General features: G+C 40.5%; 1 protein-coding gene across 5 annotated transcripts in view; it reads right to left on the bottom strand.

The window, feature by feature from the left end:
- ARHGEF12 (Rho guanine nucleotide exchange factor 12) overlaps positions 1-25910 on the bottom strand; it is an 80153-nt gene that overhangs the window by 30829 nt on the left and 23414 nt on the right. For 3 of the 5 annotated variants that reach the window (XR_010073617.1, XM_063355029.1, XM_063355030.1), the window contains exons 2-11: positions 15612-15635; positions 14783-14871; positions 13097-13153; positions 5700-5798; positions 5186-5235; positions 4351-4408; positions 3253-3431; positions 2573-2650; positions 1928-2047; positions 1175-1309 (exon numbers count right to left, since the gene is read on the bottom strand). Coding sequence is in view for 4 of the 5 variants with exons in the window: in XM_063355029.1 (XP_063211099.1) it covers positions 1175-1309; positions 1928-2047; positions 2573-2650; positions 3253-3431; positions 4351-4408; positions 5186-5235; positions 5700-5798; positions 13097-13153; positions 14783-14871; positions 15612-15635 (889 nt within the window). In the remaining variant the exon portion in view is untranslated. The remainder of the gene's footprint in view (positions 1-1174; positions 1310-1927; positions 2048-2572; positions 2651-3252; positions 3432-4350; positions 4409-5185; positions 5236-5699; positions 5799-13096; positions 13154-14782; positions 14872-15611; positions 15636-25910) is intronic. The other 2 variants (XM_063355031.1, XM_063355032.1) reach the window with 1 other exon arrangement.

The raw sequence follows: 25910 nt of genomic DNA, 5'->3' as shown, positions 1-25910 counted from the left end.
CGCAGCAGAAGGGACTAGTAACTTTCCTCCACCTGCTAGCAATCCTCTTTCCCATGTACCCCAGTAGACACTTGGCTTTATTTGCCAAAAGCAAGTGCTGTTGGCTCATTTTCAGTGTGTCCACAGTAGCACCTAGGTCTTTTCAGCTAGGCTACTACTCATCCTGTTGGTTTCCAGCCTGTATTGATGCATCAAGTTATTTCACCCAGCTGTAGAACTCTGGACTTCTTGTTAAACTTCAAGAGGTCTCCATTGCCTCCAATCCTTAAGTTTCTCAGAGTCACTTTGAAAAGCTTGAATGTTTGGTGTATCAATCACCTCCAGTGATCAAATACCATCCACAATACTGACAGGATTAAGTTTATTAGGAAGATAGCTATGAATTTTCTTCTGCTTTTATTATATACAAATATGAGTGATATCTAGTCAGATTTGGAGTTGGAGGAGGAATGTTTCAAAACAGTCGTGAATGTTCACATTTTGGAGGTATATCTGACCAACTTCCTTTCACTTCCAACTGCTAGCACAAATTTGTCTCCTACATTCTTAAGTTAAACAACAAACTTAGGCCAAAACCCAAGTACAGAGTCTCAATTCCTCTGCACTAATCAGATAGTGACTTAATTAAGGATTAGGTGCTCAGGCACACCAAAAGGGAGACCAGACAAGCACACAGATTGATAACTAATGAGTGAACAGACAAAGAGCCTTTACTGTTGGCAATAATCGACGCTTATTTGGTAGAAGTAAGGCTCTTCCCCACTTTCATGGCAACTTGCCCACTGACTGGATCTGAGTCACAGCTACCGCAATTGGAACATTACCATACTCTTAAAAGATTCTCTAATTGGCATCTCTGAGTTCTGAGAAAGATGCTGGCATCCATCTTTCTTTGTCTGGTTACAGGGACCATGCCAGGAAAATCTAATACTGGATAAAAACCCCAAAACCCACACTATTTCTTTCCAGTTCCTAATAGAAGTCCAACATAGTATGCTTCCTCAGGAAAATATTTTTGGTGTGTGCTGAGAAGTCTATTCTAGTAATACACAGCATTACTGAGACATGAGTATATATGCACGATACACAGGACAACACAAACACAAAAAGTCTGCACAAGAAAACCAAATCCAAAAGGTATAGAGGCAAAGTCACAAAGCTGTTTAAGACTCACATCAGCAATGTCACTGCTTGGTCGAGAGGGGCTGTCACCACTGTAATCCAGTTTGCTCACACCATCCCCACTCTCTGCCTCCACTTCATTGATCTGCAGCGATTCCGTTGCAGACCTGGAGGACAAGACTCCATCCTGAAAAGATAAAGTGAGTTGGGAGACTGCACAGATTAAGTAGAATATTTTAAGAGGCAATCCTTAAACATTAGCTGTTTCAAAATCCAGCCAGTTCACATTACTTATAAAACTTTCTTCAGGTATCTAGAAAAGGCTGCAATACTTTTCTAAGAGAAGACAACATAAAATCGCAACAAGTTTTAAGGACTTATAACATTATAGGCAGAGGGAAAACGGGAAAAATATACCACTTACGATTTTTTTTTTCAAGAGCAAGGCTGTTTTAACCTCCCAGTTATTTGTTCTCCACTCTAAGAATGACTTCACAGGTTTCTTTTAAGTTGTATTGACAGACGGACTAATAAACACATCATAGTCTGCACTTACTGTTTTAAAGGCAGTTTTTCACAGATGGTTTGAAAGTCCATTGTAAAGTCTTCTTCATATACTGACATTGCACTGTATGGCTTGACAGCCTCTGCAAGCCTAATTACAAGTCTCAACTCTAGAGGGTGCAATTTGCCTGTACAAGCACAGAAGAGCATGGCAGGGAACTCCTGCTTGCCCAGAACACCATCATCCCCCAAGAATTTCCACCCGGAACATACCACAGAGAAGCCTGACACATTCTGTTACCTGAGCACAGCCTGTGGCTTTGGACAACTGCTCTTGCAGCTGAGGAATGTGTTTCTTCGTTTCCTGTATCTCTTTGAGCAGTCGCGTGGTGGGTGATCGGCTATACTCTTCTTGCAGAGACTGAAAAACAATTTTATGAGCTTTCACTCGGTATCTCTTCAGTATCAAAGCTTAGAACTACAACCTACTATTAAACTTCATTCCATTTAGAAATTTTAAATAATAAACAGCACACCTCCACACCTACCAAGCAGATGCTACAGAATGTCTATTTCACATAGTTCTCCACTCTCTCCTGTGCCATATGTAAATAACCACATTCTAGAGATTTACTGAAATCTCTCAGTAAGAGTGAAAGATGCTTACTTGCCCAAGGATTAGATCAGATTGACAGATATGTACATTTCCACTTAAGAAAGCTCCCACAATTCTTTTTTTTTTACTCCATCAAGGATTAAAAACTCAAGAGCCGATCAGTAAGAGTGACTAGATCTCTGATGTTAGGTCGGTATATAGAAAAGCTAAGCTGAAACACAGGCTATGCAAGGGAACGTTGAAGATGCTACTAAGTAGTGATTCAACACCCGATCTTCGTATTTACGTCATACCCTTCACCCCTCTCAAACTCGTGCAACTCCAGTATACCTGCAGCCGCTCCTGCTCCTTCTGTAGCATCTTTCTCAGAATCTCCACCTTCTGGTTGTGGACAATATTATTCTCCTCCTAGAAAATATGGAGAGATTAAGGGTCGGGTTTTTTGGTGGAGTTGGGAAGAAAGATAAGGAAAATGGATATGCCTACTTTTCATCTACTTAGTAAACACAGCCTCTGAAAAGCCCTACAAGAAGCAATTCAAGTTTCTAAATCATTTCTTTATGCATTCTTTCCTACATTTGAACACAGCTATCAACATTTAAAAAGAAAATAGCAAAAACAGACAAACAGGAAGTGTTTTCTTATTTGCTTTCCCTGCTCTTCTTTGCCACATGTCTGCATACCTCACAATCCACTTTTAATAGAAGTTACAGCATGACTGGCTTGGGCCAGACAATGTATAAACTCACATCATGCAAACTGCGGTGTATCTCAAAGACAACCTGTGAATATCTCCTCAACTGGCTTTGTATTATCTCAGATGGGACTGGATATTTTCACTTGCAAAATGTTTTTCCCCATGTGATTAAATGCCCACTGGGTGGCAGGATAAATATTCCAATTCCAATCTGTGACTCATGCAAGTACAAAATAATTCAAGAAAAAAAAACCAAAACATGACTACATTTATGTCTATGCTGGTTCTTTGGAAAGAGAGCTTTAAATCTTACCCCGACAAGCACTGGGCTAGTTATCCTTTCTGCATTTCCTGATGTGCCAGGTGAATGAGGAGATGTCATGACGGGAGACATATGCCCAAATGCTGCCAGATCTACTTCAGAATCAGCTAATGGAATCTGGGGCGACCCTGGTGGGCGCCCCTGCACAGTGAGAGCTACATAGGAACCCGCTGCAGGGAGAACAAGAATAATTAACTTTTCAGACACACGTGCAGATTTCTATGGTTGCTGTTTCTCTGGTTGCCATTTCCCCCTAGAGACAAAACTCAGACCATTCTTCACCCATTCAGTTCCACCTAAACATGAGGAGGAACTTCTTTGCTGTGAGGGTGGCAGAGCCCTGGCACAGGCTGCCCAGAGAGGTGGGGGAGTCTCCATCTCTGGAGACATTCAAACCCACCTGGACGCGTTCCTGTGCCACCTGCTCTGGGTGACCCTGCTCTGGCAGGGGGTTGGGACTAGATGATCTCCAGAGGGCCCTTCCCACCCTATGGTTCTATGATTCTTTGAAGCAGAGAACTTGAGAGCACTGTCAGCTCCGTTTTAGAGATTTCTGTTTAAATTTCAGGTAATCCAAAAAGTTTCATGATAATCATCCTTAATAAAAGCACAAGTCCAATTCCTAGTCTATCAGGTTACACTCACAGTTATATATATGCTCATGCGGCAAAATAAACCGTGCTAAGGTGAAAGGAACCACTACCATCATCTTCCTTGTAAGAATGCACTTCCCTTAGAAATGCCAGCACTTTGCAAGCATCATACAATAATCTACATTAATAGTGCCTTAATGGCTATCATATTTAAGGTGGAATCAAAAGATGGGAAGATGCGTAGGCAGGTTTGATGGTAACTTCAAACATCAAGCTAAGGAGAAGCTGCAGAAGCATGTATCAGCTCAAGTCTGAGATATCAAAATTACCCCAATTTCACTTCACTGTTTCATACCACCCTTTACCTCTCAGCATGGGACACGGTTAGACCTTGTCCTTGTCACTTGATAGCTGAATCGGTCATTGGCCCTTCAAATTATGCCTTTCATGCTTTAAAGGAGCACAGTGACAAAAATAGTAACCTGCCTTTACTTACACTTGATCAGCTTTACCACCTCCAAATGGTTTGAATGTGTTACAAGAGTGCCATTCACCTGGGGGTAGGGAGGAAGTTAACAGTGTTTAGCTACTGATTTCCAACCAAAGGTACCCACACACTTCACAATAAGCACGTAGAATGAGGAACAGTGTTTTCTTCCTCCCCGCCATCTCCATTACTATGTCTTTCAAGTCACTAACAGATAAACAATTTGTCCTTTTAACAGTTTACCTCAGTGAGCAGAGCTCTGCAGAAAGAAAACAATACACACATAACAAAGAATACCAAGCAACCAACCAAAAAAAAAAAAAGCAATCCACCTCTGACTGGGCAGAAAAAAAATAGGGTAGCTAATTTAATTCATTATTTTAAATGCCTAGTTGGAATCCCAGCTCTATCTGTGTCAGTAGCTGCTGTAGCACAACCGTCAGTTTGCAGCAATATTTTACATAGTCTTTTCAGTTACTGACTTGATTTCTAAGTTGTTTGGCTCTAAAAGAGAGCACAGATCTGGGGGCAGTTAGGGGAGAAACAATAATCCAAGAAAACTATTTATTGACAGGTGATTATTAATAACTCTCTGTTCTTTCTCTCCCCTGCCACTTATGATTTTATTGTACGTGCAATACTTGAACCTTGTAGGATGCTGAACTCATCCATAAAGTTCTGAAATAAGAGTCATCTGCACAACAAAACTAACGTTCATCAGTGACCGTTCCTCTATCCCACAGGCAAATGCAAACATCACAGCAGACATATCAATTACATTCTTCAGGGAAAGAGCTCCTTTAATACAATGGATCCATTTCTCTGATGATTTGAATGCCCTTACCTTGATAATTCTATCACCTGTTTGCACTCCAGCCCGCATGGCTGCTCCATCTAGAGAGGCAAAAAATGATTTTGTTCTGATTTCAATAGAAACACTCAAAGGAAAAATAGTTTAAGCACTTCTGTAGTTCCACGCAAAGCTACTTCCCACACTCACCCAAGCTTCCTGTCTCTATCAGATTAAAATCTCCCAGTATCTAGACTAGAGCAGTTCTGTTCTCGTTTTGCAGTGGATGCATCAAGCCACAATCCCACCACGTTCCAAGGAGTCATTTGCTTCCTCTCAGATGCACGTCATCAGTTTCCAAATAAATCACACACGGAGGAGATGCTTCACATCATTCCAAACAGCGCAATGCTCTTTGTCTTTGCACATCTATTCCGAAGCTGCAGCTATCTGACCCATGCAGAAGACAATTGGAGTTTTCTCCTCCACCTCATGCACATGTTTCTTTGATACACCTGACAACCACCTAGGCTGCCCCCTGGCTAGCACATTTAGCAAGTCTGCTTACCTTCTTTGACAGACTGCACGAAGACTGGATTGTCTCCACTGACTGTCAGCCCAAATCCGTTCTCATCCCGTTGGATAACAACACACCGTTGAACAAGACCTGCATACGAAAGGTGGGGAAAGGGCAGAAGAAAGAGAAGGAGAGAAATACAAAGAGACACAAGCTAGGCATCAATCCAAAACCTTATCCTCCTAGATAATCACAGAGTACTGAAAGAAACTGGTACGATACAACAGAGGGAAAAATATATGAGAGACAGAAACAGGGCATCAGTCCAGAAACAGATAGGAATGTCAAGACAGGTCAAGCTTATTGCTTCAGTTACACAAAACAGAGATATACAACAGCAGAGACGCAGACAGCTCTGGCACATCAGACACAACTTGAGGTAAAAGCAGCTTTTAAAGAAAAGCAGCTAGGTACACAAACAAGTACAATTTCCCTTTGTCTGTATTAATAGTTCTTCAAACTGCAGCAGAGGGCTGTCATGTTCCAGTACACCATCAAACACCAAACAACTTTTACAAGCTACTCTAAAAAAGAAGTCACTAACATCAGTGGGTTGGACTGAAACAGATTTATTGATCAGGAAAGTTCTCCCCATTCTCAGCAAAGATCTCGTCTTGGGGGCACCTTCTGTTCCAGATGAGAATACCGTGAAGAACCAGAACAGCAGCAATAAAGAAATACAAGCCACAATTACTACACTGACCAAGACTTCTGAAATCAAGACCATGCTTCCCACTGAGCTACTGAAGTACAGGGCCAAAATCCCAGGAGATGCGAGTTTGAATCTGCTCCTCCTTGAACTTGCTATGTGACATCAAAGGTAAATTATGTTGTTTCCCTGTGTTAGGATTACTCAGTATAATGTGCACATAAATACTGTTGCAGAGATAAATGTACTTAGTAGGTGCAGCATTTTGAAAAGCTGAAATGTTGTGTATGTTGGGTTTTTTTCACCTGAAAACGAAATAAGGGGAAAATGAAACAAGCCAAAGCAACAGTCCTGGCATATTCATTGCAGAGCAGTTTCCTAGGAACATCTGCAAAAAGCCTACCACAATGGAGCCCTTATCTTGAAAAGCTACTTTAGGAACTCTGCAAACTGCTTCACGGATGTTCTTTTATTTACACAGCAGAAATTACTAGCTACTAAACATCACCCTTACTTCTAACAGCTTGCTTTGCTTCTTCATTTCTAAAGCCACAGCAGGCAAAATTCTTACACCAGCATCTTGAGAAAGAATTGGAGTTCTCCACAATCAGGTACCAAAACTGTAGCAGTAGGATGGAGGGGGCAAAGCAAAATGTGAAGATGGTGCCCCAGCAAGACTGTCTTTTCTGTAATCATTTTTAAGGAATTAAATGTAACAGTCATACCCATGTCTTAAATTACTCTCTGGAATCTTGCACCACTGCAGCTCCTTTCACTTCTCTGTAGCAACTCCTAATGGAAATGAGGAGCCTCAAGTGAAAATACTGTCTGCCCAGTCAGCCCTGTTCTCCTTGAGTGTGGCATATATGAAAAATGGGTGTGGGAGTAGTGGAAAAGGTTGCATTCCAGCACTTCTGCAGCAGTCTGGTCACAGTATCATATCCCAGCAACTCCCCTTCTGTCGATAAAGTAGAAGCAAATTACGCTACACATAGTGATCTGCAGTGAACTGATGGACTGGATGCGAGGTGAAAGCAGACAAGAGGGAAAAAACCCCACCATCTTTCACACCCTCTTTATATGGTTAAGTGAAAGAACATGCCTCTCCCTTCTGCACCTCCCCTTTTTCTATACAACCTAGCTTCTTTAAGTCTCACTTCACAAGAATGATGCCCCAGGGTGGGGTGTGGGAAAGAGAACATATGCCATTTCATAAAAACAGCTCGTTTTAAACCCTGCTGCCAGACGTACAGGTTTTATGAGTAAGACACTAACTAATCTTTTGACTCACAAGAACTGTCCTTGTTTAAAGGCACAGTATAGCTCTGTGTACTCGTTGCTCTTCCACCTATTTTCTTGCTTTTCCAGAACCAATAACCCTTGGATCTACTGACAAGTTTCCTCCTTGAATGAACCTGATGCCAAAGCAGAGGCAATGCAGTAGGAGATGTAACATAAACTGACCTTACAGAGTATAATTTAAGTTCTACAAATAATCAAGTTAAACTGTTTCACAACACAAGTTTCAACTTCATCCAAGACCTCCTTTTAATTTTAGAATGGGGAGGCAACTGAAATTAGTATAACTCGAATCCAAATTGGTCCATATTTGTTCTTTTCAGACAAGAAGCAGGCACTTACCCCTTGTCCTAACACAATATAAAAGGCTGGAATGAAGTCTAGGTAGGCCAGCTGAGAGATACTGTGCTTCATTGACAGTGATGCACAGCAGCTTTATAGCTATTTTAATGAAGTTATCTGAAAGTTTCCTGCAGGTTACACTATTACCTGTAGAACTAGATCAGCTTTGATAGCACTCCCTGTCTGAACCAGGTGGACTGAAAAGAGCGGCCTTCAAGTGCTCTCTTTTACTCTGCTGTGAGGAAAAATTAGCAAAGATATCCACCAAATCTGTCATTTGCTCACTTTTGTTCTTTAAGTAAAATACATTCAATTTGAAATCTGCTTAGTGGTGGAATTTTAAAACCAGAGCAGCAATGTTTTCATAACCCACATCTTGTACCTTGAACACCTCATTAGACACTCTGGAAATGGACTGAAAGGAAAGCCACAAGCCACTGAGAGCACAATGACACGCAACATGAAGTTTTCAATAGCTGTTACTGTCACACCTAGATATCACAAGTACACACAGGAACTCTTATATTAAATTACTAACTAAACCGACTTCGCCCACTTTAATTAACTTCTTTGAGTTTGGGGCAACATTGAAGAGTCATGTTAGCAAGTGGCAATCAGCCTTTCATTCACCCTTTTTGCTCTCATGTTCCAATTCTTAGCATTCCCTGGATAGAAGTCATGAATTATTAATTTTGAAATATCTTACCACGATATTTCACTTTTTACCAGCTCATGCTTAGTGAAGACTACAAAGTCAACAGAACCCACCATTGATAGTACTCAAAATCATATCAATAATAACATTATTCCTGCATACACTTTCAAATGACAGTATCTTGATGGCATGAAATGAGGTGGCATCACTGTAACTATGCTTTTAGTACACAAAATCAGACTACATGTTCATATCTTGAGTGGATTCATAAAATTCTGTGGAGAAAAAAAATAAATCTTAAAAATCCTTTTCCATCCTCCTGCATACTATAATTCCCTGAACTCACTGGTATAACCTCAAGCCAAGAGCACAGTAAAGTAGCTAACCGTGTGCCGTAATCAAAGAGGTTTAAGATTAAAAATGAAAGCAGTTAGAAATTACCAGTCTCAGAAAAAAAGGAATTCCAAGAAAAGCTAAAACGATCACCTCTTCAGTAGGTGGCACTATTCCCTCTGCGACATAGTGGCTCAGTTCTCCAGCCCCATTACAAGTGTGCTTTTTGGATAGCAGGGAAGGGTAAAGTCCAAACTTCTCAAGGTCATGGACACACCACGGTAAAAACGATTGTCTCAAACAGTTTTCCCAGATACATTTCGATTGCCCAAGAGCTTCTCTAGTAAAGACATCATTTACCTTCTCTTCTACACTTTCTAAATATTTGTAAGTTAATAAAATAGGAGATTTAATTTCCCTAGCGGAGCACAACAAATAGAGCAGGGGTTCATTCTAAAAACCTGACTCACTAGGAAGAAGGTGACAGGAATTGCATCTCCCATAATACAATGTAGCTTTTCCTCTAATGAAACTGTGTGGGACATGGCATGGGAGGAGACTTGTGAACTGTAACCTCCCTGGAGGCATGAAGCCACAATGGGAAAATGCAATTTAATACAGTGATTTGAAATGAATCAGTCAATAAACAAAAACAAACTCCTTGGGGTTTTAAGAATGTCCAAATGTTTCACTTCATTTGGGAAGCTTTACTTCTATAAAATGTTTTCAGAAACGCTGCTCCACAAAATTAATAAAACTGTCAGTTTTTATAAAGAAAATTTCTCATAAGATGAAATTCTGAATTTCACTTAGTTTAGGTATTACCGTGATCTTCATACCAAATGCCATATTAGCAGCACTCTTCAGATTCTTCCACTAACCTGGTAACAGAAGTCACGTAAAGTCAGTGCAAAAACTATATTGTTTGAAATTAGCGCAGTGTACAGTGTCTTGATAAAACCGTTAGTAACAATGGCACCGAATACCGTACATAAAACAGGACTCGGTAACCTTTCTAGAAAAGAAGAACCATGTATTTTAACCATGATAAATAGGACTATCTGCTCCCATGGCAACGACACATTCAACCCCTGTGGTTGAGTGCCCCTTGCACTCCCAGCCCTTTCTGGCTATTATAAGGGTAGTGATGAGGGGCTCCCAAGAGTCCTTTTAAGAGTCTGGAAAAATAGTGGCCACAACATAGAGACACAAGGCCAACATGAACGGCAAGAAACAAAACAGGATGAGTAAGTTCAATTTAAAAACATCTTAACAGAGGTAAAATCTGGGCCTTCAGAACAATAACAATTTAAAAACTTATCCCAAAGTTAGAGAGAGAATATGTGAAAGAGTATATATAGAGTCTAGGCTAATATTTGGGCCAGAAACTGATCATTACTAAATATAAAGGAAGATATCTTTGGAGAGCAATCAAGTCATGGGGAAAAGGGAAGAGTAACTGATATCTCACCTACCACACCCTGAAAGCTACTTCCAATTTTAAGTTCATTTAAGAGACAAGAATTCTACTTCGAGAAACAGGTAGCAAGTATTGTGAGAGGTTATGGCACTAATTAGTAAATTACAGCATATCTGAAACTACCTTCAATTTCTCTCCTGATCATCTAAATTTCGTTGAATACACAGATAAGAGATAATTGGATTTGTGGAAGAAAATATCACACTCCAAGTTTCATATGACTATAAATCAACTTCTGTACATTAGAACAATTTCCTACATAACCACTCTGCTCCCCCCCCAAGCCACTCATATACTTCAAGAAATTCTGGCCTCTTGCTCCTTAATTAAGAATTTCAAGAGGTAAGAACAAACACATACACAAAAGCCACACCTCCTTTTTCTGTTGTCATTCAAGACTTTTCTATTATTCACTTTCCAATGGCTAGCCATGGAAAGAGCCAGCTAACATCCAGTCAGCAGCAAGAAAAATATCAGTACAGTATTTCTACTTGTAGGTTTTTAAATAGTTTGGTCCCATCCAAAGCAAACAGCAGACTTCTCTACACATACCACAGAACCTGGGAAAAGTAGAGGGTAGAGACAAAAGGCAGGGCAAGGTCCAACACAGCAAAGGCCACTGGAAAGGAAGGATGAGTGGAAACTGCTCCCACAGATACTGGACATGGATAGAGCATCTGCAGGAAATTTTGGGGGAAGTAAAGGCTTACGTTAGGAAGTCATGTTTCTTTCTGCCATACAAGAAAACCCAGAACACTGTACAGACTGAGGGAGAAGTATAAACACAGATACATTCCATCAAGCATACCAAATGTTTCCTGTAATTAACCTACAATAGTTTGACAGCACCTCCAGTATATTATGGGTAAGCAGCATTAGGCAAAAATTAATGCAGGTCCAAGACACGGGGATTTAGTCAACCTAACTTCACTGTCAGTAACCAGCATCTACCTGGCAAGAGGAAGAACTGGTCAAGGCTTCAATACAAGCTCATCAGAAGCACCATCCCAAAACATATGCTTTTCAAACAGGCCCTTTCCCTGTTCATTCTCTCTGAGCACAGGAGAAAGAGTTACAAGCTGCAGCAAGCCAGGTCTCCCTAAGACAGGTTTCCAGCTCTACTGAAGCAAATCAAGGCACTCTCAAAACCTGTTTACAGTTTCTGAGGAACAGCCTCACACCCTGAGGAACATGACTGTCATATTACTATTATTGATTTATTTTTACAGAAAAGTACGTGATTCAAAATTTCAGGGAAAGTTAAGAGATTTCATTTTCACAGAAGGAACAGATCACACCTCCCTAAACTGCACCAACTAAAAGGCTTTTGCCAATATGCCTACGTTGGTTTAGAAGGAACCCTTCAGGGTTGGTGGGTTTTGAGTTTGGGCGTTCTTTTCCTTTTATTTTTCAGCGTTCCTTAGAACCAGAGCTATGACAGCATCATTTTGTATTACATAGGTGTTTTAAGAAGTTGGATCACAGCCATTAACACCTGGCAGTTTTATTCTGGTGAAACAATAAAGCTGATGCTGGAAGAGTCATTGCATGTGTCCAAAAGCCCACAGGAGCTTATGCAGCAAGCAATTTTCTCAACAGAGTAAAATCAGAAAGTATCACAGTGTGTTTTAAATAGCAAGAAAAAAAAAAAAGAAAGGGAAAGAAAGGCAACCCATAGCTGGAGTCAAGGCAGAGCTAGACATGCACACTTAGAAACACAAAATGTAGCAGTACTGGCCAGATTCAGCCTAGGTCCAAGGGTCTTAAGGAGCTGCTAGGATCCAAAAGAGCACCCACCAATTTGTGAAAACTTATTACCTTCTGATTTCTAAGATATGAGTGCAAATACCTTTAGAGATCAGAGATTCAACAAGTCGTTAACATAAAGGTAGGATGGAGAGAGTGTCACAGCCCAAAGACTGACGTATCTGACAGAAGTTAAAGAAGGAGGATAAGCAAACAGGCTGTATTTGGTAGGTATTCCTTCTAACAGCATCCATTACAGTGTACTGACAACATAACGATGTGTGGGGCTACTCCTATCCCAAAACGTTATGTGCCAATTCATTCCACTCTACAAGCCCACAAGACAGTAGTAATACACAACACAGGACTGCCATGGAAGTTACTACCTCTTTGGAACAAAGAATGGTGACGTTCCTGTTCTTATATTTTCCCACTTCTGTGAAACATGAAAAGGTAGTGACATGAGATACTCTACAAATAATGCAAAAAGATGAACTGCTGCCTCATCCAGATTAACCTCCACAGTTAGAGCAAGACACAGACTTTTCTACAATCACAAAAACTCTTCTGGAGTCCATCATGAGCTACGTTCTCATACAATGCCAAAAATACAAGATCTCCAAGAAGGGCAGCCCCAGCAAGTTTTCCCAACTATCAACAGATAACAGGAGAATCCAGGTGACAGCCTGTTCTTGCCAGGTACATGTTAGTTTCCAGCCACTACAAAAACTACAAGCTGATAGCAACATTTAAACCCAGTTTCCCACTCCCTGCTGCAGAGCCAACCATGCGGATCATATAAAGGATAAAAGCCTTGGGTGCACAGACAGAAAGCATGGAGCAGACTGCAAAGGTGCAAGGTTGCAGCAGCTGCTTTAGCTTACCATACGTCTCGGATCTACTCTCCTCCGAACTAGACTTTGTCTTCTTGGAGGAGCTATCTGCACGAGAGCAGGAGAAAAGGAGAGAGAGATATAGAAAATATGGAGACCAAACATGAGAAAAAAACTTCATGAAAAACACAGACTGATTTATTAGGTTAAATCGTGCAAAACACAAATAAGATGTGAACAAAACATAGGTGAAACACTTGGAATAAGGGGTGAATAATACGAGCATGAAGACACAGGTAACACCACAAAGAATCTATTACAGAATCTAAGACACAATAAAAGAAGTTCTCTGCAATGAACTACAGAAAGTATTTTGGATAAAAAACAGTCCAAGCACAGAAACTCTGATAATGTTTATCTCCAGAGTCAGTGGAGACATATGCATAGTAGTTCTGCATTCTGCATTCACCCCTTAAAGAGAAAAGAATTTTATGAAGGCTACAGTACAGAGTTCATTTATCAGACCAGATCACATCGTAACAGTGGTGCCAGGTAACAGCTCTCAAAATTGGAATGACTCTCATCAAATTAAGATTAGAGGATTCCTGAAGCTTGCTTCTGAAGAAAACAAATTCTTTCTACAAAACAGGTTCATAGCCTGAGACCTCCCCTGAGCTACGCCAACCTGAAATAATTTTACGTTACTTATTCCCAAGGACAAAGGAAAAGAAGACAAGCACTAACTCAGATTTTCTCCCTTACAGGATTTTTTTTTTTTAAACCAACATTAAAAGCCCATTTTAATTTATTTTGTGCACACTAGGAAGGAGTCATGCAGATAGTAGCAGAAAGCATTAACGAACAAGATGGTTTAAAAACATCAGCTTCAAATGTCTTGTGCAAACAACACATTCTACAAGTTCTTCCACCTTCACATTCAACTCTCATGTCTTCCACAAGCCCCAGGGAAAAGACTGGACTAAACAGCAGAATGCACAGACATGAAAAATGCACATTGCATGGGGCCAGGAGGCTCAGACAAGAGCCTGTCATGCATTTCATGAACGTACACAGCAGTCGCTGGGTTAGTGTTTCAGAGAGAATGAAAAACCCCTGCATGCACCCTAATTTCCAAGACAGCACTGGACAGGCTTACCAAATTGACCCTAATTTAACCTTTTGAAATGTTAAAAAAAATAGGATAGCATATCCTTTAAAAATAGATGTTTGTCTTAGAATATATCGTGTTGGAAAGTACAAATTCACTTTATGAGTGATAGAGATGGATCACAATCCACAAAGTCTCAAAAGAAACCCCAAAAAACCAAAAACCAACAAACCCCATCAAGGAATACCAGCCCTAGTCAAGCCTATAACATCTCCAATTTCACACTTCAACTGAAACAGCCAAAAGAACTACTCACAACTAATTACAGTATTTGCCTACTGAAATTCCAGACTAACTTTTCTGAAAGAGGAAGGAGTTATAATTATTCACTGATACCACTAATCTAGGTTTATTCTTGCACAGTTAACAGCTGGTTTGTAGATGAGCATGTTTAAAAGCAAGCCCATATTCATTTTGATGCCCGCATGCTTCAAAAAGGCTTTGGAATTGCAGAACAACGCATTTCTGAAAACCACATTTGTTGACAAATTAAAATAATTTTTATTCCACTCCTCAGTACTTCTCAAATTGAAGTCTAAATTTTCACCTGTAAAATTTTAGGACTTTACCTGTCGGATCAAAGTCGTGCGTACTACTGCAGCGTTCAACCTTCTGTTTCTTGTCAGCTGGAGACTCTCTGCTCAGAATGCTGCCGTGTCTGTGTCAAAGCAAAGCAGAGGACCCTGACTACTGGACCACAGAAGCACTGCCTAACTGGCAAGGCTTTTGGAAATAACCTTAACCAGCTCTGCTCACTAACAAGGAATTTAGATTAAAATGTACGTATTAAGTTCACGTAAAAAATTTATTCCCAGACTGAATTCAAGTGGAAAAATGATCTCCCTCAGAATCTTTGGGAGTGTACCCAAGGTTCTAGGAACAGTCTCGTTAATCTTTGAAACTCTTAACAGCAAGTGCATTCTCTTTATCATTCAAGATCAGGCCATATTTTATTTCAGAAGCAAAATAAAGTTATGTTACATAAAACTGAAAAAACTCCTGAAGTCTAAACTCCACCTCCTCTCCCAGCAAATCTTAAATATCTTTGTATGCAAAAATTAAAGATTTAGAATACCCCCCACCAAAGGAAGTGCCCATACATCATGCACCAACATAGCATCACTTTCCCTGACCGTCTCAAATCTCAGGTAAGATAACCCGCCAGTGTATGTAACAGAAATGCCAATGGTAACACTATACCATGCACTTTAAGTACATCACCAACTATATTTTTGGCACCCTGTCCCAATCTGGATATTAATTTCGTCACATCTGTAATGTGTACTGCTATTTGTGTTTGTACTTTTTTTGTCTTCTTCCTTTTAAAAGCATTCCTCGTTCAAAAATGCTGTATCATAATTTGCAATAAAGATCAACAGTCAAACTGCAATAACTCACCTTGTAGGTTTTTTGAGAGGAAACCTGAAAAGAAAGAAAGAACATAAGTTTAACAAACGTTTTTGTTTCTTAATATTGATATCAACGTTAATGCTTAAATACAGTTATTTTACACTTCTGTAACACCTTCACAACAGAACAAGTCTTCTGCTTCAGCCAATTACTAGTCCATTTACAGTTGATTCAACTGGGTAAAGAATTATTTATCAATATGCTTACGGTTTCAAATAGAACTAAGAACAGAAGCAGAATCTGTGCTCTCAAATCCAGCATCCAAGTAGCTCACTCTTGCTTAGTACAGTATAGTAGCTCATGGATCATCTCCCTCCCATAAGAACTAGTTCCAGACACTAAAAATTCATGTAGCTTGACTTTTTTGTCCTGCTGACGGACTGAATACCTGGCACCTAATGAAGGTCCAAACTCTAACTGAAAATTCTCCTATAGCTGAGACATTCTGGTTGTCTCCCTTCTATGTGGGTTCTGCAGTATCCAGTAACACAGGAGCTCAGGCTGACATCTCCTCCTAACAACATCTCTGACTATTTTCATGAAACTGTGCGAGCTTGCCACCTTTGAGACAAGCTTAACAGAGTAAAGTTAAGTTGAAATTATATTAGCCATTCCAAATATTATTACTGGGACCTACAGATAACACAAACCCACAGGTTAAAGGGAGGAAGAAGCATATATACATTTTTTAAGTAAGGAAAAGATATGAAATCAGGAAATTTTTTTTCCTTGAATTAATGCAGAAAAATGACAGAGCAAGGTATACACCTTCCAGCTTAAGGCATCAACTTTTACTTTCATAAAGCAGAACTAGTTTTTTCTCAGGGCTTTTTAGAAGTTTATCTCCATTCCTACTTGTTAAATGTTTTTAGATCCTTTGGCTGGGAAGCAATACAAACATTTAGAGCTGCGTGCGTACATGTAAGAAAAGAATAGATAACTTAAGTCACTTTTTGCTCTAAATGAGGACATCTACAATTATTATAGCTGATAATTTCCCCCTACATACATAATAGTTATCCTTTTCAGTTTCTCCTTTCAGTTTCAGATTCAGTTTCTCCTTTTTTTACAAGTTTTCCAAGAAGTAATGGGTGAGGGTTAGAGGGAGGCAGAGAAGAGATTCAAGTAAAAAGAAATACAGTACCATGAAAGTTAACAGGTCATTAAACGACTTAACTTTGGGGTTTTTTTAGCTTAGTTTAAGGAGACACGATTGGTAAAGATTAATAGTCTCATGCTAAGTCTGCATTAAAAAAAGACACCACCAGTGCAGGACAGTCCCGAGGACATGGCTTCCAAACTCAGACTCAACTGAACTGTGCAATGGCCCTGTCCAACCAAACTGGTCCAACGCACTGAACCAAACCACTCTCTGAAAGCATTTCAGAGCATTACAACAAAGATTCCTTGAGCACTGCCAAGAAGGCTGCCCAAAGTGCACATCTCATGTTTCAAGCTCCTTTCTCCAAAGGAGGGGCACCTATGTCACCTATTCTCTTTTCCTCGATAACTATACATAGAGTGGCCCAGCCAGAAATAGCAGTCTTAAAGCTACAGAAACTCCCTCCCCATTACCTGAAAAACATAACTGGATACACAGAAGAAGTACGCAACTTAATCCCTCTCTTTGAGTAATAGCTATTCCATTAAACACGTATACACCCAAAGCGTTGGCCAGCTCACACATGCCAATCCCCTATGCAAGCATGTACTAATACGGCAACTCTGAAATGAACACCTCATGACACATTAGGCAAGCAAAATTAAAACGTTGTCTATTACTGAAAATAATTATACACATCAAGACATCTGCCATCTTTTAGATAAGAGCATCAAATTTAGCTGAAATACAACAGCTTTAAAATTAAGGGGATAGATCAGGCCTTTGACTGCATAAGCCTTAGGAACCTGTGGGTAAAGCAGCACAGAAGCTAATTAATTGAAGAAAAAAGGTTGCATGCAGACTCCACAAGAAGTGTTAGTCCTCTTTCCTCCTCCACCCAAAAAGCACTATTTTAATCTCACAAGTCTGGGAAATCACTCCGATTCAAATAAGGAACGTGTAGCTAATTGAGCCTCTCCTCATTCTGCTCTACCTGCAACGCCAGATCTCTTTACCATTCAGTCCTCCCATTTACAAATTTTGGCCAGTAAAAAACTACTTCGTGCAAGACAGACAACCTGAATCCCAAAGCAAACAAAAGAAAAGTCATCTCAGGCCAACTGAACCCTCTCTGAACACTATGGTAAACAGATGCAGTAGTAATCAAGTGCTTCATTCAAAAGCAGAAGAGGAGACAAAGGAATCCAGGGAAAGACAATCTATCATCCCTCCAAAGGCAGGGCAAGAGGTTTAAGATGAATTATACCACATTTTTTTCTAATGCATTTGAACTTTTGAGATGCAGAAAAAAATTGTAACACTAGTAACAAATATTTCAATGAAGCATTTAAGTGAAAACCTTTATCCCACAGTGTTTACTATCAGGTACCCAGAACTCCAGGGTTATGCTCCTGCAGCAAAAGAAACCATTAATGAACAAAATAAAGTTAGTTCACTGTTGTACCATTTTCGTTGTTTCAGAGTTATTTATTTCCTGTTCAAGGATGAATTGCAAATATTACATTTTAGAGGTCTATAAAGCTATGCAAAATCTTTCTACTTATATGTAGACTGATAACATTAATTATTTAGGAAGCCACTGTATATAAAATGGCACTGAAATAATCAGAATTCTTTCTGTGCTTTGCCGTTAACAGTAAGCACAGAAGTCCCAATGAGTGGGAGCCAAAATCCCCCAGCTTCCTAGGGGAAGGACTCACAAGGAGCTGGCTAGCTCGGAAGCATCCCCACCACACTGCTGCTGACACCTGTGGGAAAAGACGCCTGAGCCCGGGCCCAGGACGGCAGGAGTGCAGCACTCGCTTCCCTTGCCCTCCGTCCGTCCCCCCTGCACCCACAGGCTTCGGAGCAGGGCTGCGGAGCACGCTGGGAGCTGCTCCCGGAAGATCTGGAGCCCCTTGGCCGCCCGCCAGCTTCCTGCATTTCTTTCTTCTCCAAAGCAGGGAGGGAGGGAGACGGTGGGGAAGCAAGGCAGGCAGCAGGTCATCACCACAGTGAAGCCTCTTGGGCTTCGGTTCACTAGAGGCGGTGAGGCTGAGGGATCTCCAGGCCCTCTGCTGCACTTGCTTTACTTCAGAGGTATTCCCTAAGACCAATGGAGAAGAAAGGGGGTGGTCTTTATTCAGCTAGGCTGGAGGTGAAGCTCCCCAGAAAAACTCCCCCCCCGGACCTGAAACCATTCCAGGCCACTGAGTTATGAAATCACAGAAATGAGAGACGGAGGAGTCGGCTCAGCTAAGAGTACAACTGTGGTTAATGTCCTTGCTAGCCAGACTGGGGGGAATCACTCACTATAAGTTCCTCCTCTTCTCCCAGTTTCCTACCCAAATAGTACCACCTAGCACTTCTTGATTTGCAGAAGACGTTCTTCAGTTTCCAAACACTACGTCGCTCGTATACTGTAGCAGAAAGCAACTCTGCTTATATATTGTAAATGGGAAAATGGAATTTAACCAAAGAACACAGAAGAGCTCCCACAAGTTTAACCAACAACTATTTGTATTTCAGTGTACTTTATCTTTACTTTGAAATAGTATTAAGTTTGAAAGTAGTACTGAAACTCCCCTCACTGTGTTACTAGCATCCAGCACTATATGTAACATAAAATGTATTACACCTACTACTGTAAACACCATGCAAGCTGAAGGCACAGCAGGGTGCGGTTAACAGCTGGAGACTTTATTTCAAATCTAGCTGGCAAGTTTAGGCTACACGATAAAACCCTGTAGACATTTTGTCTGATAACTGATGAACATCAGCACATTTTCAAACAAGTTGTTCCACTCTCCCAAATACCAGGAACAATTAAAAGCCAAGTCACATATTGTTTTTAAAATACTAGGTCAAATAATTTAAGTAATTTAAATGCATCAAATTACTAAAAGTATGTCTTGTTAGTCATGCTGCATTAGGAAAATCTATTTACCGTAAAGTCAAGTGAGAAAAATACACCTACAACTAATAACACTGTGGATTAAAAATTATACTTCTCCAAGTTAGCTCACACATGCATGCACCATTCAGTACCAGACTGGTGCCTAACAACTGCCTTGAAGTCAAGACAGAAAAAGATAGTTCTCAGACCTAATGTGTCAAAATACACCAGAGCGAGGAAGGATTCCCAGCTTCCAACAGTACAAAGCATTCCCTTCTAGCCTGGGAGGTTGAAAATATAGCTGACCATAAATAGCACAGCATTCAGATAACCATGTTGGGGTTTTTTCCCTCCTGTACTAAAATATTACCAGAATTCAAGTATCTGCTATCTCAAAAACCGATCACAAACAAAAATATTTAGATTCAGAGAAGGGCCCCAACCTTGGAAATATTTATTCATGTGCCTAACTTTAGTTCCGTTTACTTCAGTAGGACTACTCACATGCCTGAAATTAAGCTTGTGTGTTTGCACGATGCAAGTATAAATTACTACAACTTGTGCGGAGATGAGTAAGAAATATTGTGAAACCCATACAAAAGAGAACAGCCAAAAAATGCTGGCTTGACAAAACCGATCTTTAATTAGGAGATGAACAGTTGCAAGAGAAGCTTCTTCATTGCTTTATAGTTTAATTTAAATAAGACCTTGCTTGTTACAGACAAACCCTCTTACAGAATTCTACATTTGAAAGAAAAGCAGCAAAAACACCTGACCACCCCCAACTCAGGAGAGATGAGAAATATTACAGGTTCACTCAGTCATCTTTTTTCACACATTTAGAAAAAGAAGAGGAAAACCAAAGGTTAACTCAAAGTCTGATCTGATCTGCCCGCCCGCCCCCCCCCTCCCCCCGCCAGTAAAAACTCCAAATCTTGTCTATTTAAAACGATATCATCCTACTTCAGGAGGTTTGCACCAAGTAATTAGTCAATAAGAAGTCTTTTGCCAGCACCACCTCCGTGGATTTTGGTGAAAAAGCGAGTTGTGTAACTGGCAGCTACACTTCTGGAAGGCTGAGCTGGATTGTACTCTCCTCTTGCTCATATGTACCCAAACAGATCCTACAGTTCGAAGGACCGAAGTCTGTTCTTGGGTGACTGAACAACTTAATTTCTAGTGCATACAACTCCTTCAGTACCTATTACGCTTCATTTTCAACACACTGATTGGATCTGCACTGAGAGTAGTCAGAAAATCTGTCTAAATCTAGTAGGTGTAAGTGCGTGCCTTGGAAGTAGAGTAAGCACAGATGTCTTAAACGCCATTCTGCAGATAACTCCCAGAATTTCATCTTGAAAGAGACAGGAAGAAAGAAAAAACAAAAAGAAAAAAAGAAAGTCTGTTTTCCCAGTTTGCAGATGCACATATCCACCAAAGCAGTTTTTTGCAGGGCTTAAAAGCCCTGAGAAAGGTATTATGGGAGAGTGCTGACATGACCTGAACAAAAGCAGTACCAATGTGACCTTAATATAGAGCTAAAGGCAGTCTTCTGTCACAACAAAAAGGGGTAGACTTGTTCTGTATAGAACAGCGGATGAGTAAAAAGAACTGATGAGATAGCAAATGACAGGCGGATAGAGAGAAACACAGATGCAGCAAGTGGGCAACTGTTAGCAACCAAGAAAAAACGCAGACAGAAATCTACCATTTCACTGTACTGCCCACAAACTACAGCTGTAACCACATCAGCTATTCTGTGGACAACACTGATTGAACACATCAAGTCTATTTACCTTAGCATTAACCCACTTAAAGAGCAGTTTTTGCAGTGTCATCTTTTCCCCATATCAAAGTACAGAAGCTCAGGAAACCACAGAGTTTTCTTCCTCAAAAAACCCCAGCACATACTGATGGCAACAGATTGTAATGCAAGGTGCAGAGAACCAGCCAGGCTGAAGAAGGGACCCGAACAGCTTGGATTCCTGGGAGCCATCGGAGCCTACGGACAGATCTCATGAAGTTGTAGCAAGTGCACAAGGAGGCGAAACTGAGCTAGGCAATAAAAGTTTCCATGTTATTTTTGTAAGAGTCCAAGGCAGCAACCACAGCTGACGCAATGACTCATGGAAGAATCGTTCGTGGCATTATTAGCTTTAGATTACTGACAGCTCTGTGAACAGGCGTGGCCACCGCCTTCTGAGAAGGAACATAGGGAGTTCAGTGAAGTGACTGGAGAGCCCATAGAGCTACTATCTTCTGTGTCGACTCCACACAGTTCTCCACTCCTAACCATTCCCAGCAACCTCAGTGTTGGATTTGCCCTAATAAAGCATCAATGAATACCTTCAACTCAGTCAATGTTATACTGTTTTTCTGACCCACTCAACATTACTATCCATAACTAGAACATGCCATTCAATTTTCCTTTTATGTTAGAAAATGCAAAGTACCCAAATACATCCCATCAACATAGTTCTTGATGGACGAGTATAAGGATCAATGCAAGGGACCAGCACTATGGCAACCGACAGTGACAAGTTAAGCACTTAATGCAAACTAAAACTTGATAAAAGATAAGATAAATTTGATAAAAATCAAGGAAAAAAGATTATGCCTTTTCACAAGTTTGTAAAGCTAGCAGGTTTCTGATGGTCTTTAGGAAAAGAAGGTCAGGAGTCCAAGAGGAATGTATTTCTACAGGGAAAGAGCATTCCACTCGCACCAGTGAGAGCACCTTTCCATCACACAGATGTTTCCTCTTTAAGCTTTACAAATATGCATCTATATAGACGTATCTTTCATTCTTGCAGTTAATTGGAGATGTAGTCTGTGTGAGGGTTTTGTCAAGAGGGGTAAAGAGAAGGTGGCAGCATGAGAAGAGAAAAAAAATCAGTTCAAAAAGATGAAAGAAAAACAGAATGCAAACATAAGTCTCCTTCATAAAACATATTACAAGAACATGGAGATTTTGCCTCCGCACAAGGAGGTACATGGCATTTCCTGATGATACAGGTAGTATGTCCATCCAAACGAACACTGCTCTCTCTGGGAAATACTCCTTTGCAGATAGATGTGACCAGCTGTAAAAGGAGCTTGCAATAGTGTCTATCAGACAGTCAAAAATAAATGAAAAAGAAAAAACACAAGCAGGGTACTTTGAATATATTATAGCCAACTGTGGTTCTTCCTTAGCACTCTTTCCCTCTAAAACTTTCAGATGGGAAGGGTTTATATTTCTCTATGAACAGTAACGTTTGGGAAGGGTAGAAGAAAAGCATCTCTAGAGAAGTTTCATCCACAGTTCAGTCATTCAGTCCCAGCCCAAGCAAGTGCCTCAGCTATTTTCCATGACACAAGCACTTGGATTTTTCCAAGAGCTGATGTCAGGGCTTTTCATGGAGAAAGAACTGCATTTACAGAGCAGGCAAGGAAGGAGGGCTTCCCCAGCAGCTATTCTCAATGTGGCCTTTGTGCTGCTCTGCTGCTGAAGCCAGGACCCTGCAAGAACTTTTAGTCCCCGCAGAAACTCTACGAAGGGGAGGGGACAGAGACATTTTCAGCAGCCAGTACTGTTCTTCCACTCCTGACTGACTTCCAAGGCTCAGAAGCATCAGCTTTCCATCTACAGGGCCTGAAGTTACAGCCTTTTAAGACAAGGACATTTATTGTTTAATGTCTCTACAATGGGGTAAAAGCAGACAAACAAACCAAAACTGGGGAGGAGGGCAGTGGAAAAGAACATAAATAAACCAAGTTGTTCATGTTTCCCTAACGCCGCTTTTAGATTCATCCTAAAAGCAAGAGTCGAGCAATAGGGATGTGGTTTGCCCACAGAATGTAGTTCAGAGCAGGACAGAACTCTGTTCAGAAGCTGGTGAAGAACAGAGGTTGCCAAATCACAGGTGATTTCCTACTAGTTTCCCAATGTGACTGGTTGCAAGTTACTAAATCCATCAGTTTCCACCTCTGGGAAAAAGAAATTGACAAGCTTGAAATGAAAAAAATTAAAATTAATTAAACACCAGAAATACTGAAAAAGGACAAGTAGTTTTCTAAAGAGACCTTCAGAAAATGCTACCATAACACAAATTCAAGCAAAACTCTACTGCACTGCAGAGGAGAAATGTCCATGATTTGTTCATTTGCTGCAAGCTTTTATTGCGTGACCCATGTAACAGAATTGACCAGGTACAGGAGCCTGTGATTTCCAAAGTTCAAGCCTTGTGATTTCCAAAGTTATAACCCCATTTTCTTGATTATTTTTTTATTTTTAAGTAGGCTATAGACAAATATTCCCAGGCATAGAGAGTTCAAGCTTCCCTGAAGTAAGGAAGAGCACGGTTTGGCCACAGGACTTCCAAAATAGGCCTTTTCTCCACATTTTCATATCATCTTGTCAACCTCAGCTTCAACTCTTTGAGGGGGGAAAAAAGTACAGGACACGTGCGTTCTAATTCTTTTCTCCAGTTTTCATTTCTGAAAATCGTTATAAATCTCTTTGCCCACAGACTGCTCCTCTATGAAAGAATCAAATAAAGCAAGAAGGTTTCTTGCGCAGACAGGGCGTGGCAGTCAAAATTAACCTGCCTCCCTAAACTGGAGCTAATTACGGGGAAATGAAACGTTTGCTTTGCTTGCCAATAATTGCAATACAGAACCGGCTCAATGGAAGCAGCCCTACTCCCCGCCTCCCTACCACCACTCCTCCTACACGGCGTCTGGAAAAGCTTTCTAGTTAGATGCACAAAAAATCAAAGCAAGAGACAAAGGAACAAGAGCGCTGCGCCAGACGATTTTATTTTCCTAAACCAACCACAGAAACCTAAAGCCATCAACTGCCATGGGATTTGCTTTCACCCGACGCACGCATAAGGGCTTGGAGATCACTCGTGTTGCCCCAGCGTGTCAAGCAGTTTTTGCATTTCATTAGGCACACAGCCTAGTTCTTTATTAATGCCATACCTAACTTGTGATTGTTATGAACCAGCAAAGAGACTAGTGTGGAAACAGTCCTTAAAAACAGCAAAAGACAGCAATTAGAAAGGGAGGAGAAAAAACACAGTGCACGTAACACAACTGGAAATGTAGCTTTCAAAATACTGTAACACTAACTCAAATTATCCAGCTTTAAGTTTTGCAAATATATGTACAAGGTTCAGAGCCACATTTGAATATTTGGCCCAGAGTTCACATTTCTGGTGAGTAAGTGAGTACAGTTGCCTGGCACAGAAACACCACACCGCTATAGCTTGTAACTAATAAACGTAGCTTGGATGCGAGATAGCAGTAAGAAACTATCCACATTAAGACATATTTACTATTCCTCTAACATGTCTTTCGAAAGATGTTTTAAAGAACCAAGAGGACTAAGTTGTTCTTCTGCTCCTAAGCATTATGAACTCACGTCCGACTTAGTAGCTCACTGTAGATTTACCTTGATACAGATATTACTACGACTTGAAAACATTAGCAGAAGTACACAGCTCAGCAACACCTTCACCGATGGATTTATATATTCAAAAGGTATTAGCAGTTTGTCTGACCTACTGTACAACACGAAATTTAATTAAGTTACTCCTGTGATAAATAAGTTAAGCATGACTAAAATACTTAGCTCCAAGAAAGGCACCTTGTCTTCATTTAAATTTTCCTTCAGTTCTCTTGTTAGCTTGTTTTAAAGGTTAATGAGCGTTTACTGGTCTAGAAATGTAATGCTAACACTTCAAACCCAAGACTTGCCTGCTCATCAGAACTACGAATTTATCAGTTCAAAGCTAAGCAGACACTCAACGAAAAAGCATTTTCAGCCCTGCCTTTCCTTCTCCCAACCAGTCATGAACTTTTGGTCAAACTACACCCATTCTGCATGGGATGTGCAGACAACATCCACCCTTATGACCTTTGCAAAGCTTCTAAATATTTGCCAGCTGCAATAAACTAATTTACAGCTAATATGTCTTAAACTACCCAAAGGCAAAGTGCTCCCAGTGGCCTAATTTACACCAGGGAAAAATTGGATACACACGCTATTTTACAAAGGAAAGCTGTAGCACAGAGAGGACCAAGAAATCGTTACCACACTGTTGCTTAACCTGTATAGTGTATTATTAGCTCTTAGTCCTTCACAGTTCCCAATGTAGCTAATTCTGCTGGTGAAGTTTTACTCATGTAGATGCAAAGCATCAGGGCAAGACCAAGGGCAACAGAAATCTAAACTATTTGAGACTAAATTAAAAATATGCAACCAATTGAACATTCCACCTTACTTGCTTCAACACCTCCCAAG

The sequence above is a fragment of the Chroicocephalus ridibundus genome, chromosome 18 (assembly GCF_963924245.1).
Source record: "Chroicocephalus ridibundus chromosome 18, bChrRid1.1, whole genome shotgun sequence".
NCBI classification, from domain to species: Eukaryota; Metazoa; Chordata; class Aves; order Charadriiformes; family Laridae; genus Chroicocephalus; species Chroicocephalus ridibundus.
This window is presented reverse-complemented; position numbering and strand designations above follow the sequence as displayed.